Source organism: Thalassophryne amazonica, chromosome 17, assembly GCF_902500255.1.
Source record: "Thalassophryne amazonica chromosome 17, fThaAma1.1, whole genome shotgun sequence".
NCBI classification, from domain to species: domain Eukaryota; kingdom Metazoa; phylum Chordata; class Actinopteri; order Batrachoidiformes; family Batrachoididae; genus Thalassophryne; species Thalassophryne amazonica.
This window is the reverse complement of record NC_047119.1, coordinates 90,989-110,681: the sequence shown is the minus strand read 5'-3', so window position 1 is coordinate 110,681 and position 19,693 is coordinate 90,989. Positions and strand designations below refer to the sequence as shown.

At 42.0% G+C, this 19,693-nt stretch overlaps 1 protein-coding gene across 4 annotated transcripts in view; it reads left to right on the top strand.

Annotated features, from left to right (window-relative positions):
- The window catches only part of ptpn11a (protein tyrosine phosphatase non-receptor type 11a), a 165,980-nt gene that overhangs the window by 110,900 nt on the left and 35,387 nt on the right, over positions 1–19,693 (top strand). For 3 of the 4 annotated variants that reach the window (XR_004565926.1, XM_034191747.1, XM_034191746.1), the window contains exons 5-11: positions 1,153–1,272; positions 1,370–1,483; positions 3,532–3,628; positions 3,727–3,824; positions 8,374–8,532; positions 11,627–11,758; positions 16,436–16,590. Coding sequence is in view for 3 of the 4 variants with exons in the window: in XM_034191747.1 (XP_034047638.1) it covers positions 1,153–1,272; positions 1,370–1,483; positions 3,532–3,628; positions 3,727–3,824; positions 8,374–8,532; positions 11,627–11,758; positions 16,436–16,590 (875 nt within the window). In the remaining variant the exon portion in view is untranslated. The remainder of the gene's footprint in view (positions 1–1,152; positions 1,273–1,369; positions 1,484–3,531; positions 3,629–3,726; positions 3,825–8,373; positions 8,533–11,626; positions 11,759–16,435; positions 16,591–19,693) is intronic. The other variant, XM_034191748.1, reaches the window with a different exon arrangement.

Genomic DNA, 19,693 nt, shown 5'->3' with positions numbered 1-19,693 from the left:
AGGTGCCTTGAGATGGCTTTTGTTGTGATTTGGCGCTTTATAAGCAGATTAAATTGAAATTGATTTGAAGCACTCAGAAGACAGGTCACCAACCATTACAGAAAAACATCGATTAGAAAAATATAATGTGAACCACTTCAGGACAGTGCCATCGAGTCCAACATGTTTTTTTAAATGGGACAGCAGGACTGAGTGGTCAACTGTATCGAAGGCAGCTGTCAGGTCCAGCAGCACTAAAACCATGGGGCACTTAGCGTCTACTGACAATGCAATGTCATTATGAACTTTTAAAAGAGCAGATTCAGTGCTGTGATGAGTTCTGAAGCCTGATTGAAATTTTTCAAAGAGTATTATTTTCTAAAAACGATTAACTATAAAAATATTTTTTTCTAAAACCTTGGACAGAAAGGGCAAGTGCAGGTCTAAAATGCAATAAAACAGAAGGATCAAACTGTGGCTTTTTAAGTAGTGGACGAATCAAGCATGTTTAAAAGCGACCGGTGCATATCCAGTGGTGAGGTAAGAATTTATAAAATGCACTAAAAAGGGCCCCAGAGCATTAAAAACCTGTATCAATAATTTAGTCTGGACAATATCAAAAGGACAGTTTGTAGGTTTCAATTTCTGTACCACTTTAGAGAGGGAAGAAAAACAAATCCAAATCGCTCAAACACATTTGCCTCCTGGGGGGTGTAAGCTGGGAAGAGGAGCAGAGAAAGGTGGTCTGATTGTCTGAGGTAGAGGAGGTTGTCACTCTGTAGGCATGTTTTATGTTAAACATAATCAAGTGTTTTCTCCCCTTGTTGCACACTTGATGTGCTGGTAGAATTTGGGGAGAACAATGTTGAGGCAGGCTTTATTAAAGTCCTCAGCAATAATGTGCCCGCCATTCGGATGAACACTGTTGTTTAGACACCGTGATCTGAAGCAGGTCCAATGCTGCGCTAATGTTAGCATTGGAGGGTATGTAAACAGCAGTCACAATGGCTACCGTTAGCTCCTGTGCAGGTAGAAGAGTCGATATTGGACAGACATGGCCTCTAGGTCCGTTAAGCAGTGGGTGTCTATTACTTGGCTGTCCGAGCACCAGCATAGGGGAAAAAGTGATTTCTTGTTGCTAATGCCAGGTCTTTCTTCTTTCTTTTTATTTAGCATGACCTTAAGTATGACGTGGGAGGAGGAGAGAAGTTTGATTCTCTGACAGATTTGGTAGAACACTACAAAAAAAATCCAATGGTGGAAACTTTAGGCACTGTTCTCCAGCTCAAACAGGTACTAAAACACACTGTCCGATATTAATTTTGATAAAACTGAGTTCACTTCTTGATAATTGTTCCTCCTCTAACACCTGTTTTGGGATCCTCTGCAGCCCCTGAATACCACTCGTATTAACGCTGCAGAAATTGAAAGTCGTGTTAGGGAACTCAGCAAATTGGCAGAAGCCACAGATAAGGTCAAACAGGGTTTCTGGGAAGAATTTGAGGTTAGTGGATATGTTTTTGTGTCTGAGTAATATTTATTTTGCTGCTAATTATCTTGATGTGTTAAAGATGCAATCATTTACTGTGTTTAACTCAATTTTTTAAGAAGCAGGTGGTGGGTGATATACGACAGTCCCAGATTTACATATATATAAAATTTTCTTGGGGGTGGGGACTTTGGGTATATGCGAGGGTCTCTACAAGGATCAGATACAGATACTTCAATTTTGTTGAGGGCCAAAATTGGTCGTCTCAGAAAATTTGCTTTTGAAGTTGAAATAACTGAATGTGCCAAAGACTGATCAACTTCATATTGATTTTGGTGGACAGTTAGGGAGCTGTCAAAAGCAGGCACCACACAATGCAACTTTTTGCTCATGTGACCTGTGTATTTCAGGCATTTCTCTACTGCACCCTCAACTTCCCAAGGTAATTTATGCATGATATAATTCTGTTAGCAAGCCCAGTAGTGTGCCACTTGAAATTAATGTGGTAAAATTCAGTGTTTTGGGGTGGCATGTCTCTTATCAGATTTGAATAAAATCTTTTTTCTTTTTTTAAATCAGCCAGCCCCATATTTCTACTGCCACATAAAGATTATAGTTGAGCTGTATTAACTCATTTTCTGACCATCACAATGAGGTAAGTTTATAAATACAAATTTGAATAGAAATGCCTTATTAACTTGGAACACACATGTAACAACATTGTTTTATAGCCGGCATTGTTCTTCTGATAATTATTTCCAAAGCAGTAGACATTTGAAAATCTAAAATCTTTGGCAGTTGATGATGACCAAATGGAGTCTGTTTTTAGAACAACTTGACATTTTAGCGCAATGGGCGCATAGAAATACAGTTTACACCACATAACATGCCTATATCAGGCTGATGTTTCACAAGTTACACTTCACTGTCAACCAAAAAGCCAATTTCTGGCATGAACGACACAAATGTCTATGCTTTAGACCATGACATCTGTTGTTGAATTCCATATCTACGCAAATGGATGACTGTGCATGATGTCACATTCTTGGTCAGAAAAGGGTTCATACAGCTGAACCCCATTATAATAATTTTGTAACAATTAGTGGACATCCAGGGCTGCCTTCTTTTTTCTTTTTTTTTCTCATTAAAAACTGTTGAGAGCGCATGGAGACACTGGACTCTCAAAACAGAATTTGCCATTTTGTCCAAATTGAGAGCTAACTATACTCTTGTGCCTTCATTATCTCACAGTAATTTCAAGTGGCATAGTGTTAGGCTTGGTAATGGAATCACAACATAAACTAGCTTTGTTTTTTTAGACACAGCCCAGAAATCCTTCAAATAATAGGCATCACTTCAGGTCCCCCCTCCTTCCCTGGAGGCACCTTCAGCTACCTGCTGAAATTATGCAGTTTTTCCGTAACTCCTCCCATCACAGATTGACAACAATCAAAATGAAGCTGTTGTAGTCATTGGCATATTGAGACATTTAAATAAATGGACTGCATTTATATAGCGCTTTTCCATCTGCATCAGACGCTCAAAGCGCTTTACAATTATGCCTCACATTCACCCCGATGTCAGGGTGCTGCCATACAAGGCGCTCACTACACACCGGGAGCAATAGGGGATTAAAGGCCTTGCCCAAGGGCCCTGAGTGATTTTCCAGTCAGGCGGGGATTTGAACCCATGATCTTCTGGACTCATGCCCAACACCTTAACCACTAGACCATCACCTACCCTTAAACTTAAAAGATAATTTTTTTCAATAAGACTTATTGTGGCACTCAAGAAATTGGCCCTTCCAGAGGCTCTGGTGGGGGTGGGGGTGGGAGGTCATTTTGGGAGCTACAATTTCAGGATTTCTCTACCTACCAATGGATGAAATCTGAGGAGGGCATATGTTACCCTCTAATAGTAATCCACCTGCATTTTAAAAACAAGTCTGCAGTTAAATTCTGACATGTTTTGTTTAAAAGGCATTGACTGTTCTGTTGAAAATGTATGATAGTCAAATTTCAGTGTGATATTTCAAACTAATCTTTTCTTTTCTGCTACCTCAGACTTTACAGCAGCAAGAGTGTAAGCTGCTTTACAGTCGTAAAGAGGGCCAGAGAGCAGAGAACAAAAACAAGAACAGATACAAGAACATTCTTCCTTGTGAGAAATTTTTTCACTTTAGCAATTTTTCAGTGCAACACTTCAGATGTTTAAATGCAAAACATTGCACATCTCTAATCAGTTTTTTATGTTTCCAGTTGATCACACACGTGTGGTGCTAAATGATGGGGACCTAAACGAGCCAGGCTCCGACTACATCAATGCCAATATCATCATGGTTAGTCGGCACCATGTGGTAAAACTCCCGTCTTCAGGGGACATATACAGTCACAGTACATACACAAATTTTTTCCTAACTTCATATAAAGACTTTCTTTGATGTCAACATCCTGTGGTTGTAAGTACGCTTGAAATTCCTGTGAACTTAGACTTGATTGAAATCAGTTTTCAGGAGCTCTCTGACAGTTCAGTTACAATTACCATAACTGCCAGTATTGCATAAATATGCACTCCCTGTTCACATTAGTATTCCTGGATTAGACCCCCTTTTGCCTTCAGAACTGTCTGGTGCTGAAGACATTCCTCAGATTTTGGCCCATATTGACACAGTACCATCATCCAGTTGCCACATCATTACACCACCAGCAACCTGACTTGTTGATGCAAGGCAGAATAGAGCCATAGGTTCGTGTTGTTTATGCCAAATTATGACTTTACATCTAAATACCGCAGCAGAAATAGACTCATCAGACTGGTTTTTACAATCTTTACTGTGTAATTTTAATTAGCCCACACCCACTGTCGCCTCAATTAGCTGTTCTTAGCTGAGAGCAGTGGCACCTGGGTTAGGGTTGGCCATCTGATTCTTTCCATTGTGTTAAAATGTAAATTTTTTCAGGCAGTGGTGGCTAGAGGCTGCAAACTCTGTTAATTGGACTCTACTAGTCAACCTTTGCCTCCCAGGTATGTCTCGAGCTTTGTGTGGTTAGAACTTGTAATGTGTACTTTGGTGACAGGTTAGAACTGGCATGCCCAACTGGTCATTTGCGATCAACTGCTCAGTCGCATGAAAAAATAAAAAATTTGGATTCATTGAGAAGATTAAGTGCTGCTATAACGGATTGGTGTAGAAGGTGGCTGCAATGCACCAGTATGCATGCTGGCTGCCATTAAACACCAAAGACGAAACCATAGAAGAAGGACAGCAACTTTGTTGCTAAATTTAGCAACTATTCAGACCCCTCCAGCGACTTTAAAAAAAAAAAAAGTGATTAGTGAGAAATCTAGTGGCACTTCTGGTGTTATTTGAGACTTTTGGAGACTGATGTGAAAGCATATATTTCTCGTCAATGAGCAGCAGGTGTTGCCATTCCAAAGCTCATAGGAGACCGACTGTCTCCTCCATTCACATGGAAAAGGAGCCAGACAGCTAGCAATGAGTTTCTCAATTTCATTGACTGAGAAAATTAAAGTTAAACAAACAAAAGGGAAAAAAACACAACTAACTCTGCTAGAGTGTCTCTTTTGGGTCACTTTGTCAGTTCAAAGTCCATGAATCAACAAAAGAAAGTTCATTTGTATTTCTTAACATATGTAGGGTGTTTTTTTTACTCACTTTTGTCTCTCCCGTAGTGTTATTCCTCTCTCCTACAGCGTCAATAACAGTTGCATGCACATGCACATCCAGATACTGGCCCACGTAGTCATTTGAATGAAGCCAATTATTTTGTTAAAAATCCAAACAGAAATATCTTATACACCTTATCAAATGAAATAAAACTGCTACATGTGGTCAACCTTTGTAAACATTTCATAATTGTTAGATAGGAAAATATTAGAAACTATCAGCTACTTTAACATTGGACTGGATTGCTTTCAGAGTTTTTTTTCTAATGTGCTGTTTTGTACAGTAACTGTACTGTAGACAGTTGCTCAGCTTAGTGCAATATGATGACATCTCACATTATTAGTGGCATCTGTGCCCTTACAGTTACCTCATGAATGACATGCATTACTTCATTGAATGGTGCAACTTTATGATGGAGGTGGGTGGCTTGTGGAAATTTTCCCTCCGACCTAGGTCGGTAAACTTGGGTATGCTAGTCATGTCCCAACAATGAGGGCCAGAAAGGGGGAGTAATACTGGCAGCTGTAATAAGATGGTTCTATGCTTCTCTCTGTCTTATCCACCTAATGGTGAAAGTGGAAAATGTTTCTTCTTTGTTGGAATTTCATCAGAAAGATTAAAATTGAGAAAATGTTGTTTGGAATGCAAAACAACTTATCTCACTCATCACTCATCTTCAACCTCTTTTTCGGGTTCAGGTCGCGGGGGCAACAGCTCCAGCAGGGGACCTCAGACTTCCCTTTCCCGTGCCACATTGACCACCTCTGACTGAGGGATTCCGAGGCGTTCCCAGGCCAGTGTGGAGATATAATCTCTCCACCTAGTCCTGGGTCTTCCCCAGGGTCTCCTCCCAGATGGACATGCCTGGAACACCTCAATTGGGAGGCACTCAGGAGGCATCCTTACCAGATGCCCGAACCACCTCAGGTGGCTCCTTTCAATGCGAAGGAGCAGCGGCTCTACTCCGAGCTCCCCACGGATGGCCGAACTTCTCACCCTATCTCAAAGGGAGACATGAGCCACTCTCCTGAGGAAGCCCATTTCGGCCGCTTGTACCCGCGATTTAGTTCTGTGGGTCATGACCCAACACTCATGACTACAGGTGAGAGTAGGAACGAAGATTGACCAGTAGATCGAGAGCTTCGTCTTTTGGGTCAGCTCCCTTTTCGTCACAACAGTGTGGTAGAGCGAATGCAACACCGCCCCTGCTGTACCAGTTCTCTGGCCAATCTCACGCTCCATCATCCCCTCACTCGTGAACAAGACCCCGAGGTACTTGAACTCCTTCACTTGGTGCAAGGCTGTATTCCCTACCCAGAATAGGCAATCCATCGGTTTCCTGCTGAGAACCATGGCCTCAGATTTAGAGGTGCTGATCCTCATCTCAGCCGCTTCACACTTGGCTGCGAACCGATCCAGTGAGTCTTGGAGGTCACCGGCTGATGAAGCCAACAGGACCACATCATCCACAAAAAGCATTGATGAGACCCTGAGCCCACCAAACCGGAAACCCTCCTCCCCCCGACTACGCCTCGATAACCTGTCCATGAATATCACAAACAGGATTGGTGACAAGGCGCGGCCCTGGCGGAGGCGAATCTCCACCGGAAACGAGTCCGACTTACTGCTGAGCACCCAACCACAGCTCTCGCTTTGTGAGTACAGAGATTGGATGGCCCTGAGAAGGGACCCCCTCACTCCATACTCCCGCAGCACCTCCCACAGTATCTCTCAGGGAACCCGATCATACGCCTTCTCCAAGTCCACAAAACACATGTAGACTAGGTGGGCATACTCCCAGGCACCCTCCAGGATCCTTGTGAGAGTAAAGAGCTGGTTAGTTGTTCCACGACCAGGACAGAACCCGCATTGTTTCTCTTCAATCAGAGGTTCAACTATCGCCTGAACCCTCCTTTCCAGCGCCCTGGAGTAGACTTTACCAGGGAGGCTGAGTAGTGTGATGCCCCTGTAGTTGGCAAACACTCTCTGGGCCCCCTTTTTAAATAAGTCCATCAAAACAAGTCCATCTTCAAACTTGCATATAATGTAGCCCGACAACCGGCTTGAATTAGGCAGGACCCATATCTCTCTCTCCTAGCCTGTGATTGTTGGCAGCTGAGACGCTGACACCAGCCTCACTTTGATGTGGGGTGGGCGCTGCTCTCCTATTGGTCATTTAGGAGTGGGAATTCCTACTCCTAAAGGGCAGCCAGTATCCAGCCTAATTCAGGCTGGTTGTCGGGCTACATATAATGTAACTTTTTAATCTTGAACTGGTTGCAAACATCTGTTGACACAGAAGTGGCTGTAGTTATGTATCAAGCTAAGGGAACCCTGTCAGGAAAAGCAAACTAGGCTAAGGCACCCCTTGGCAACAAAAGGGGAGGGGGGGTCAAATAGCCACTTGTAATAGTGTATTTTGCAGTAAATTTATACCCCCTTAAAGTTCATATGAAGGCATTGTGCACTGCAACATCAACACCTTACAACCTAGTCTAAGTGTTGCCTGATCTACAGTAGCTACTGTATAAAAGCCACACAAACTTTCAGTGTGGCTCTGTAGAGGCTCCCTGTTTCAGTGCACTTTTGTCATGCAGCCCTGTCTCTGAGCTTCTGAAGACTTTTACTGAAGTAAATGCTGCCAGTCCTTCCCAAAAGTAAAGACAGGAAGAAACATGGAAAGTAATATACCTGCTGAAATGTATGTACGCAGATTTATTTAATTTTTTTTTCATTTCATTTTATATAGCACTAAATCACAAAAAAGTTGCCTCGAGGCACTTCACATAAGTGAGGTCTAACCTTACCGACCCTCACAGCAAGCACATAGGTGACAGTGGTAAGGAAAAACACCCTCTGAGGAAGAAACCTAGTGCAGACCAAACTCTAAGGGGTGAACCTGTGCTTGGGTCATGCTACCGACACAATTGACAAAGCAATTTACACAAACAAATATACAGGAAATTTTGCTGGTGCACATGATGGGAGCGTTGCAGAAGTAGACACCACACTCATCTCTGAATGGAGCCACACCTCAAACAGAGAGCCGATCTCCCATATTTAAGGACATTAATAGTATACAAGTAATACTGAGTGGGGAAATTTTATTTTATTTTATTTTTTTACCTGAAAACACACACAATCACAAACTCTTCTGTCTTATAATTGAAACAGTATTTTAATGTTTTAATTTTAATGTTTGTGTGTGCTTGTGTAGCCGGAGTTGGAGTCGAAATGTAACAGTACGAAAGTCAAGAAGTGCTACATTGCCACTCAGGGCTGTTTGCAGACCACCATTAGTGACTTCTGGAGGATGGTGTTTCAGGAAAACTCCAGAGTTATTGTAATGACCACAAAAGAAGTGGAAAGGGGAAAGGTAAGACACATTTTGAGCTGCAACAATTAATTAATCAATTAATCACCACCTATTTTAGTAATCTCTTTTTTACCAGAGTCCAAAATATGGCCATTGCGTCTGGCTGTCTGTCTGTCTGTGCTTACAACCCCTGGCAAAAATTATGGAATCACCAGCCTTGGAGGATGTTCATTCAGTTGTTTAATTTTGTAGAAAAAAAGCAGATCACAGACATGACACAAAACTAAAGTCATTTCAAATGGCAACTTTCTGGCTTTAAGAAACACTATAAGAAATCACGAAAAATAATTGTGGCAGTCAGTAACGGTTACTTTTTTAGACCAAGCAGAGGGAAAAAAATATGGAATCACTCAATTCTGAGGAAAAAATGATGGAATCATGAAAAACAAAAGAACGCTCCAACACTTCACTAGTATTTTGTTGCACCACCTCTGGCTTTTATAACAGCTTGCAGTCTCTGAGGCATGGACTTAATGAGTGACAAACAGTACTATTCATCAATCTGGCTCCAACTTTCTCTGATTGCTGTTGCCAGATCAGCTTTGCAGGTTGGAGCCTTGTCATGGACCATTTTCTTCAACTTCCACCAAAGATTTTCAGTTGGATTAAGATCCGGACTATTTGCAGGCCATGACATTGACCCTATGTGTCTTTTTGCAAGGAATGTTTTCACAGTTTTTGCTCTATGGCAAGATGCATTATCATCTTGAAAAATGATTTCATCATCCCCAAACATCCTTTCAATTGATGGGATAAGAAAAGTGTCCAAAATATCAACGTAAACTTGTGCATTTATTGATGATGTAATGACAGCCATCTCCCCAGTCCCTTTACCTGACATGCAGCCCCATATCATCAATGACTGTGGAAATTTACATGTTCTCTTCAGGCAGTCATCTTTATAAATCTCATTGGAACGGCACCAAACAAAAGTTCCAGCATCATCACCTTGCCCAATGCAGATTCGAGATTCATCACTGAATATGACTTTCATCCAGTCATCCACAGTCCACGATTGCTTTTCCTTAGCCCATTGTAACCTTGTTTTTTTCTGTTTAGGTGTTAGTGATGGCTTTCGTTTAGCTTTTTTGTATGTAAATCCTATTTCCTTTAGGTGGTTTCTTACAGTTTGGTCACAGACGTTGACTCCAGTTTCCTCCCATTCATTCCTCATTTGTTTTGTTGTGCATTTTCGATTTTTGAGACATATTGCTTTAAGTTTTCTGTCTTTACGCTTTGATGTCTTCCTTGGTCTACCAGTATGTTTGCCTTTAACAACCTCCCTGTTGTTTGTATTTGGTCCAGAGTTTAGACACAGCTGACTGTGAACAACCAACATCTTTTGCAGCATTGCGTGATGATTTGCCCTCTTTTAAGAGTTTGATAATCCTCTCCTTTGTTTCACTTGACATCTCTCGTGTTGGAGCCATGATTCATGTCAGTCCACTTGGTGCAACAGCTCTCCAAGGTGTGATCACTCCTTTTAAGATGCAGACTAACGAGCAGATCTGATTTGATGCAGGTGTTAGTTTTGGTGATGAAAATTTACAGGGTGATTCCATAATTTATTCCTCAGAATTGAGTGATTCCATATTTTTTTCCCTCTGCTTGGTCTAAAAAAGTAACCGTTACTGACTGCCACAGTTATTTTTCCTGATTTCTTATAGTGTTTCTTAAAGCCAGAAAGTTGCCATTTGAAATGACTTTAGTTTTGTGTCATGTCTGTGATCTGCTTTTTTTCTACAAAATTAAACAACTGAATGAATATCCTCCGAGGCCGGTGATTCCATAATTATTGCCAGGGGTTGTAGCAGAAGTCCAGTTCTATTACTGCCAGGGCCTTCAAATTCACAGGAAACATTCTTGGGACACAGCCCTTGGACAAGTTCAGAAATGGCTCATCTTGACCTATTTTAATGGGTCAAAAGGCTACATTCTGTTTCCTATTTTTATGCTCATGTGGCCGAGGGTTTTTTAGCATTGCCTGTCGAGATGCTCTGATTTCAGCTTTCTAAATAGGTTTTTTTGTTTCTTTGCTCCTCTCTGAATGAAAACTGTATATCTTTAGAATTTAGATAAAGCAAGAAACGTTGATAAATATTTTCCATCATTTTCTGATATTTTATGGCCCAAACAGACAATGGATAGATCCAGAAAGTAATCAATGGATTAATTGATATTGAAAATAATTGCTGGGCGCAGGCCTATGAAACATGTTAGGCTTTTATTTTCTTTTTGTGTCTCAGGAGAGTATGTAAGATTTTGTTCCTTTTTTATGTCTTTTTTTATTTTTAGCACTTTTATAGCCTTTACATGTTCGGGTAAAAAAAAAAGAAAGAAAGAAGAGTAAAATAACTACTTTTTATTCCCCAGTATGAAATACGGGGGAATATAGTGATCAGCATGTCCAGCTGTCTGTCCATTTTTGTTTGTTAATACAATAGCTCAAGAACTAGTTGGCAAATTTCATTAATGTTTAGCATAAGCATGTACTTGGGTGAGCCTTCAACATGTAGTGTTACTGATTTGTGGGGACTGGGGAGATGTGTCATCTCCCCATTACTCCTGTTATGACAAGTAATTCAGTGCAGGGTTGAAAGTTACAGGTAGAAGGTATGATGTTATTTACTGGTAAATTAATCAAAGGATGAACAACTAATCAGAAAATAATGAATAGACCAACAAAAGAAAATCTTAGATTAATAAAAAAATTGATAGCTTGATTGTTTGGTTACACAATTGTTAGTTGCAGCCCAAGAAAAATTATTACAAAAGGATTCTCAAAATAAATAAATAAATGAAAATTAATTGGCCAATAGAGGGTGATGTAGCTGTAATAGTGGGTTTTGGCCACTGTGTTTTAAGTCTTGCATTCATTCCAGTGGTCTGTTAAATATATTTATTTGTGTGTGCGCGTGTAAGCGTATCTTTTGGAATGGCTGATCAGTCAACAATCGACACTTTGAGTTGAGTTTCTCATGCAATAGTGTGATCATTCTTGTCATAAACAGCCCCAAGTGGAAGATTGTTGTGATCAGAAACTGCAACCGTATGAGACAACAGTGTAAAGGTCAGTATTGTTGTGTCCTAACAGAGTAAGTGTGTGAAGTACTGGCCAGACATGTCTGCTCTGAAGGAGTATGGTGCCATGCGTGTTCGCAATGTCAGAGAGACGGCAGCACATGACTACACCTTAAGAGAACTCAAATTATCTAAGGTTGGACAGGTAAGGTGTCTGAATGCAGATAATCAATGCAAAGAGTATTTGGCAGCCCATAATTGATGATAATCTGGTGCATTTCTTGAACTTACAACAAATGGTTATTTAACAAATCTGTAGCTTTAAAATATGCACTTCAAAAACAGTGCAATCAAAGTTCATTTACTTGTTTTAATAATTTTCAGGACCAGAGGAACTGGAATGGTTTGACACATTTGTGTAGAATTAATCAATGACGTATTGAGGCCCTGTTTTGTCTTCCCTTTGATACACACTCCTGAAGTAGTATTCTGAATGGGTTTAGAAATATTTTAGAGCAGTCCTTTTAGTTACACCCCTTTCACGCCAGGCCAGTGCAGAGATAAGATAAGATAAACTTTATTGATCTCACAGAGGAGAAATTCACATGTTACGTCAGCTCTTAAATAACACACAAGATGGGTGCAAGTAGAGGAAAATGTTCATCAAACAGCGTGTGCAAGGATACCAGTACAAGACATAAGAAAATGAGGTAGAAATGGAATATATATATATATATATATATATATATATATATATAACACTTTTGGTTTTGCTCCCATTTTGTATGAGATGAACTCAAAGATCTAAAACTTTTTCCACATACACAATATCACCATTTCCCTCAAATATTGTTCACAAACCAGTCTAAATCTGTGATAGTGAGCACTTCTCCTTTGCTGAGATAATCCATCTCACCTCACAGGTGTGCCATATCAAGATGCTGATTAGACACCATGATTAGTGCACAGGTGTGCCTTAGACTGCCCACAATAAAAGGCCACTCTGAAAGGTGCAGTTTTATCACACAGCACAATGCCACAGATGTTGCAAGATTTGAGGGAGCATGCAATTGGCATGCTGACAGCAGGAATGTCAACCAGAGCTGTTGCTCGTGTATCGAATGTTCATTTCTCTACCATAAGCCGTCTCCAAAGGCGTTTCAGAGAATTTGGCAGTACATCCAACCAGCCTCACAACCGCAGACCACGTGTAACCACACCAGCCCAGGACCTCCACATCCAGTATGTTCACCTCCAAGATCGTCTGAGACCAGCCACTCGGACAGCTGCTGAAACAATCGGTTTGCATAACCAAAGAATTTCTGCACAAACTGTCAGAAACCGTCTCAGGGAAGCTCATCTGCATGCTCGTCGTCCTCATCGGGGTCTCGACCTGACTCCAGTTCGTCGTCGTAACCGACTTGAGTGGGCAAATGCTCACATTCGCTGGCGTTTGGCATGTTGGAGAGGTGTTCTCTTCAACTCTATGCGAAGGAGATGTGTCGCAGTGCATGAGGCAGATGGTGGTCACACCAGATACTGACTGGTATCCCCCCCCCCCCCCAATAAAACAAAACTGCACCTTTCAGAGTGGCCTTTTATTGTGGGCAGTCTAAGGCACACCTGTGCACTAATCATGGTGTCTAATCAGCATCTTGATATGGCACACCTGTGAGGTGGGATGGATTATCTCAGCAAAGGAGAAGTGCTCACTATCACAGATTTAGACTGGTTTGTGAACAATATTTGAGGGAAATGGTGATATTGTGTATGTGGAAAAAGTTTTAGATCTTTGAGTTCATCTCATACAAAATGGGAGCAAAACCAAAAGTGTTGCGTTTATATTTTTGTTGAGTATACATATATAAAGATATGTGTGTGTATGTATGTGTGTGTGTGTGTGTATATATATATATATATATATATATATATATATATACAAGGTCTGTTAGAAAAGTATCTGACCTTTTTATTTTTTTCAAAAATCATATGGATTTGAATCACGTGTGATTGCATCAGCCAAGCTTGAACCTTCGTGCGCATGCGTGAGTTTTTTCACGCCTGTCGGTTGCATCATTCGCCTGTGAGCACGCTTTGTGTGAGCAGTGGTCCACCCCTCTCGTCGGATTTTTATTGCGAATAAAATGTCTGAACGATTTGGAGCTTTGCTGCATCAAATTTTTCCAGAAACTGTGAGAGACCTCCAGGTGGACACCATTCGGAAAATTCAGATGGCTTTCAGGGACGATTTTATGGGGATTACACAGATTAAGGAGTGCTCCAGCCGGTTTAAAGACCGCCCACAGCGTCTGAGAGCGCAGCGCACTCCGAGCGCCGATCGACAGGCTGAAACAACCAGATCATTTCCAACGTGAAGGCTTTGTTGATCGGGGACGTCGTCTGACTTACACAGCAATGGCAGAAGACGTGGACATCAGTACTTTTTCGGCACATTCCACTGTTACAGGAGTTCCACTGTTACAGGAGTTTTTTTCATGGAAAGAGGAGCGGAGGGATGTGCCACCGTGCCGCTCATGGCGTGGCACAAAACCACCTCCGTGTTGGTCTCACAGGACAGCTTTCAGACGACTTTTCAGTCGTGTGACTATCTGAGAAATTGTGCATGAGCTGGACATGCCCCAACATGTCCTGTGAGGCTTCATCACGGCGTTGCTTTGCGCTATGCAGACCAGCACGGAGGTGGTTTTGTGCCGCGCCATGAGCACACGGTGGCGCATTCCTCCGCTCCTCTTTCCATGGCAAAAACTCCTGTAACAGTGGAATGTGCCATTCATTTCCAAACTGGACGCTCTGTTGATCCGGGACGTCGTCTGACTAGCACAGGAATTGCGGAAGACGTGGACATCAGCACTTTTTCAGCACATTGAGACAGACGTGCGGAGGAATTCTGTGCGTCGCGGTGGAGCAGCATGGCGCAAAGCAACACTGTGATGAAGCCTCACAGGACATGTTGGGGCATGTCCAGCTCATGCACAATTTCTCGGATAGTCACACGACTGAAAAGCCGTCTGAAAGCCGTCCTGTGAGACCAACACGGAGGTGGTTTTGTCCCACGCCATGAGCGGCATGGTGGCGCAATCCTCCGCTTCTCTTTCCATGAAAAAAACTCCTGTAACAGTAGAATGTGCCGAAAAAGTGCTGATGTCCACACCTGCTGCCTTTTTTGTGAAAGTCAGACGACGTCCCGGATCAACAAAGCCTTCACGTTTTAAACGATCTGGTTGTTTCAGCGGGGTGTCAGCCTGTGGATCGGCGCTCGGAGCGCGCAGCACTCTCAGACGCTGTGGGCGGTCTTTAAACCGGCTGGAGCACTCTTAATCTGTGTAATCCCCATAAAATCGTCACTGAAAGCCATCTAAATTTTCCGAATGGTGTCCAGCTGGAGGTCTCTCACAGTTTCTGGAAAAATTTGATGCAGCAAAGCTCTAAATCGTTCAGACATTTATTCACAATAAAAATCCGACGAGAGGGGTGGACCACTGCTCACACAAAGACTGCTCACAGGTGAATGACGCAACCGACAGGCGTGAAAAAAGTCACGCATGCGCACGAAGGTTCAAGCTTGGCTGATGCAATCACACGTGATTCAAATCCATATAGGTTTTGAAAAAAATAAAAAGGTCCGATACTTTTTGGACAGACCTCGTATGAGATTTTAAACATAACCTGTTAACTTCTGCCAATCAAACAGTGAATAAGCTACTCTGTTGGGTTCATATATTTGTAAATCTGATTGTGATGAAGTCAGTGCTTCACCAGCCATAAACCTCACCGCACGTCACTGCCGCTACTGTACGTAAATATACACAACACTGGGCTACTGTACACTAAGCCTCTGCAATTCTATACAACCCTATGCCAGGGCAAAAAATCCTTTTCATTTTTTATCAGTATATACCTGCATTGATAGTTTTTATTCATCTCGCTGAAATTTGCTGGCAGTGACGCTTCAAAACCACAGAAGAGGCGGGCCAAGCTTCCGAGTTCACATCCACTTGTGGACAGATTGCCAGTGAGAGGACATGTCCACATCCAGTATAACTCCTCATGAGTGTCCACGTCCACTCACGGTCGGCTCACGCCCGCAACTGCCAGCTGCAGCTCCGCTGTTCTTTCACCTCAAGTTCTCTCATGATTGTAGCACTTTAAATAAAGTCCATTAACTCCCCATCACGGACCAATCGCCAGCGAGAGGACATGTCCACATCCAGTATAACTCTTCACGGGGACTGATCACCAGCAAGAGGACATGTCCACATCCATTACTCCTCACGGATGTATTGCGCACGCCATTGCCGGCTGTAGCCTTCACCCCCTCAAGTTCTCTCACAATTATGGCTCATTAAATAAAGTCCATTAACTCCTAGAAATAATGTATTCTGACTTTTTACAATGTATAAAATCCATCTGCATGTCCAGGAAGTCTGTCAAAACACTGTCATGGAGCCTAGCTTCTCCTCTCTGCACAAAAGGACACCCCCCCACGTACGCAACATACACAGCCTCCCTACGTACTTGATATGTATCACAATACAACTCTATGCAGGCTTGGTGTTAAAGGGGCTTTAGCCATCACTAATTCGTAGTACAGATGAAAAGGTTTTGCCATTATCCCCAGCTGCTGAGGGGGGAGCACTGTCCATGGTTACTCTAGGTGTCCAAAGTATTTGAGGAAAAAAAAAAATCCTTGAAATCATTCAACTGTTCTATTTATTTTTAAATGTGCATATATTGTACTTTATTCACATAACAGAAATAATAAGTTCATTACAAGTCAAACTGAAAATGTATGACAAAGCATTAGGAACCTCAATATTGTTAGGATTAAATTTATTTAAAGCTCTGTTCACCACATTTCCAGGGCAACACAGAGCGGACAGTTTGGCAGTACCACTTCCGAGCCTGGCCGGACCACGGAGTTCCCACTGACCCAGGAGGTGTGCTAGACTTTTTAGAGGAGGTTAATCTGAAACAGGAGAGCATACTGGATGCTGGACCTATAGCGGTACATTGCAGGTACGCATTACAACTGTAGGAGAAAAAAAGTCAACACATTAACCTAGGGTTGTTCTTATGGAGTCTGGTCCAAATCTATGTTTAATATTGAGTATTCACAGATGTTCTTTCTTCTTCTTTCGGATGCTCCCGTGAGGGGTCGCCACAGCAGATCATCCATCTCCATGTCTCTCTGTCCTCTGCATCACACCAACTACCTGTATGTCATTCCCTGACCACACCCACACTCCTCTTTGGCCACCTCTTTTTCTTTGTGCCACCATCTGTAAGCTGTAAAAGACATCCGGTCTAATTACTGTCCTGTAAACTTTCCTCTTCACTCTTGCAGATATCGTTCTGTCACAAATCACTCCTGCCAACTTTCTCTACCCACTTCATCCTGCCTTCTTCACCTCTCTACCATACTGTGTGACTTTGGATAGTTGATCCAAAGTATTTAAACTCTTCTACCTTCACCACCTCTAATTCTTGTTACTGCACTATTCCAAGGGGTTCCCTCTCATTCACATGAATGCACTCCATCCTGCTCCTGCTCACTTTCATTCCCCTTCTCTCATAGCATATCTCCACCTCTCCAGGCTCATCTCAACCCACTCTTTACTCTCACTTCATATCACAATGTCATCTGCAGACATCATAGTTCATGGAGACTCCTGTCTGCTCTTGTCCTTCAACCTGTCCATCAGCATTGCAAACAAGAAAGGACTCAGAACCAATCCTTGATTTAATCCCACCTCCACCTTGAATGTACATCTCATTCCTACTGTGCATCTCACTACTGTACTTGTATACCGCTAAAAAAAAAAATTAAGCACTTTTTAATCAGAGTATAGCATCAAGTCAGTTCAACTTCTGGGATATTCATCTGGTCAGTTAAGCAGCAGAGGGGATTGTTAATCAGTTTCAGCTGATTTGGTGTTAATGAAATTAACAACTGGTGCCCTAGAGAGGCAAAAATGAGATGACACCCAAAACAGGAATGGTTTTACAGGTGGAGGCCACTGATATTTTTTTCTCTCCTCATCTTTTATGACTAATTTTTCACTAGTTTTACATTTGACTAGGGTCAGTCTCACTGCTGGTAGTATGGTGTGCTACCAGGACCCTACAGAGGTTGCACAGGCAGTCCAACTCGTTCAGGATGATGTATCAATACGTGCCATTGCCAGAAGGTATGTTGTCTCCCAGCACAGTCTCAAGAGCATGGAGGAGATTCCAAGAGACAGACAGTTACTCTTAGGAGAGCCAGACAGGGCTGTAGAAGGTCCTTAACCCATCAGCAGGACCAGTATCTGCTTCTTTGTGCCAGGAGGAACAGGGTGAGCACTGCCAGAGCCCTAGTAGTGACCTCTGGTGGGTCACTGGTGTGAATGTCTCTGACCAAACAATCAGAAACAGACTTCATGAGGGTGGCCTGGGGGCCCGCTGTCCTGTAGTGGGCCCTGTGCTCACTCGCTGGTGCTGTGGAGCTTGCTTGGCATTTGCCATGGAATAACAAAATTGGCAGGTCTCCCACTGGTGCCTAGTGCTTTTCAAAGATGAGAACAGGTTCAAACTGAGCACATGACAGACGCGAAAGGGTTTGGAGATGCCTTGGAGAACGCTATACTGCCTAGAACATCATTCAGCATGACTGGTTTGATGGTGGGTCAGTGATGGTTTGGGGAGGCATATCCCATTGAGATTAAGAACATCCTTTTCAAGGGAGACCTGGCCAAGATAGGCATCAGCAAATACAAAGCACAGTTACACAATTACACAGACATAAATTAAAGGCAAATAAAATCATAAAAAGATTAAAATTACAAGAATATTATAAAAAAAAAACAAGTGCATGTTGTGGAGTTGGCCTAAAGTACTCTCAATTTGGATTTAAAAGTGCTCAGTGAAATTAATGCTGTTATTTTCAACTTCTCTTGCAACATATTCAAAGCAAAGGGTGCAGAGTGGACAAAAGCCTTTTACCCAATTCAGTATGGGCATATGGATCAGAAAGCAAAAGTAATTTTGTGAGCGGAAAGAGTAAGGACCAGCACTTCTCTTTACAATTAAGTTACAAATGTAGGAAGGATTTGATGAATGAATTGATACCATTGAGTGACCCCCATGGTTGCCTGACCGAACTCCAATAGACATCTCTCGGGACAGTATGTGTCGGTCCATCCGACACTGCCAGGTTGCACCTCAGACTGCCCAGATGTGAAGTGTTGCCCTGTTTCAGATCTGCGAGGAGATCCCCCAGGACACCATAGGAGCATACCTTGACGTTGTCAGACATGCATACAAGCACACGGGGACCATACAAACTACCAGAATACTATTTTGAGTTGCTGCAATAAAATTATGGTAAAAAGGACAAGCTGCTGTATCTTTTTTTTTTTTTTTTTTTTTTGCTTTGATTTTCAGGGGGTGTTTTTTAATTCAGCCATCTGTAGGTTGACGGTTTTCATTTCCATCAATCAATTTGGCATCCTTTCATTTCTAACACATTACTCAGTCCATATCAGGAAAGATATTCACCATGATTTTTTTTCCATTGAGGTCTAATGTGTTCTCAGTGTTCCTTAAATTTTTTTGAGCAGTGTACATATTCTGCACCACCCTCACATTTTTCTGTCACTACAGACATCCTCATACAATACCACAACTCTTCTCTTGGCACCCTGTCATAAGATTTCTCTAAATCCACAAATGCACAATCCAACTCCTTTCTTTGTGAGTTGCAGCAGGGACGTTAAATTATTTTAGAAAAAGGAGTTCACTTAGATGGCTTTCAAGAATGTGGGTGAAAAACCAATTCTGTTTTGTTCAGTTTGTCACAAGTTTGAGAGCAAGGTGGATGAAATAAAATTGGGTTGTTTTCAAAGTCACATCAGGTTTCTGATTAACATCTCTGGAATGCCACGACCCCACTCTCTGACAGAGTTGTTTAATTATTAATTCACTTTAAAAAAAACATTGTCGACATGAAACAAAACTAAAATCTAACCCAGGGACACATTTTTTTTCAACGTGCACAGGTGACACTTCAGCAAATGAGACTTTTAATTTGTGAACTGTCACTTCTTAGACAAACATAAAAATCAGCAAATTAATGAGAAGC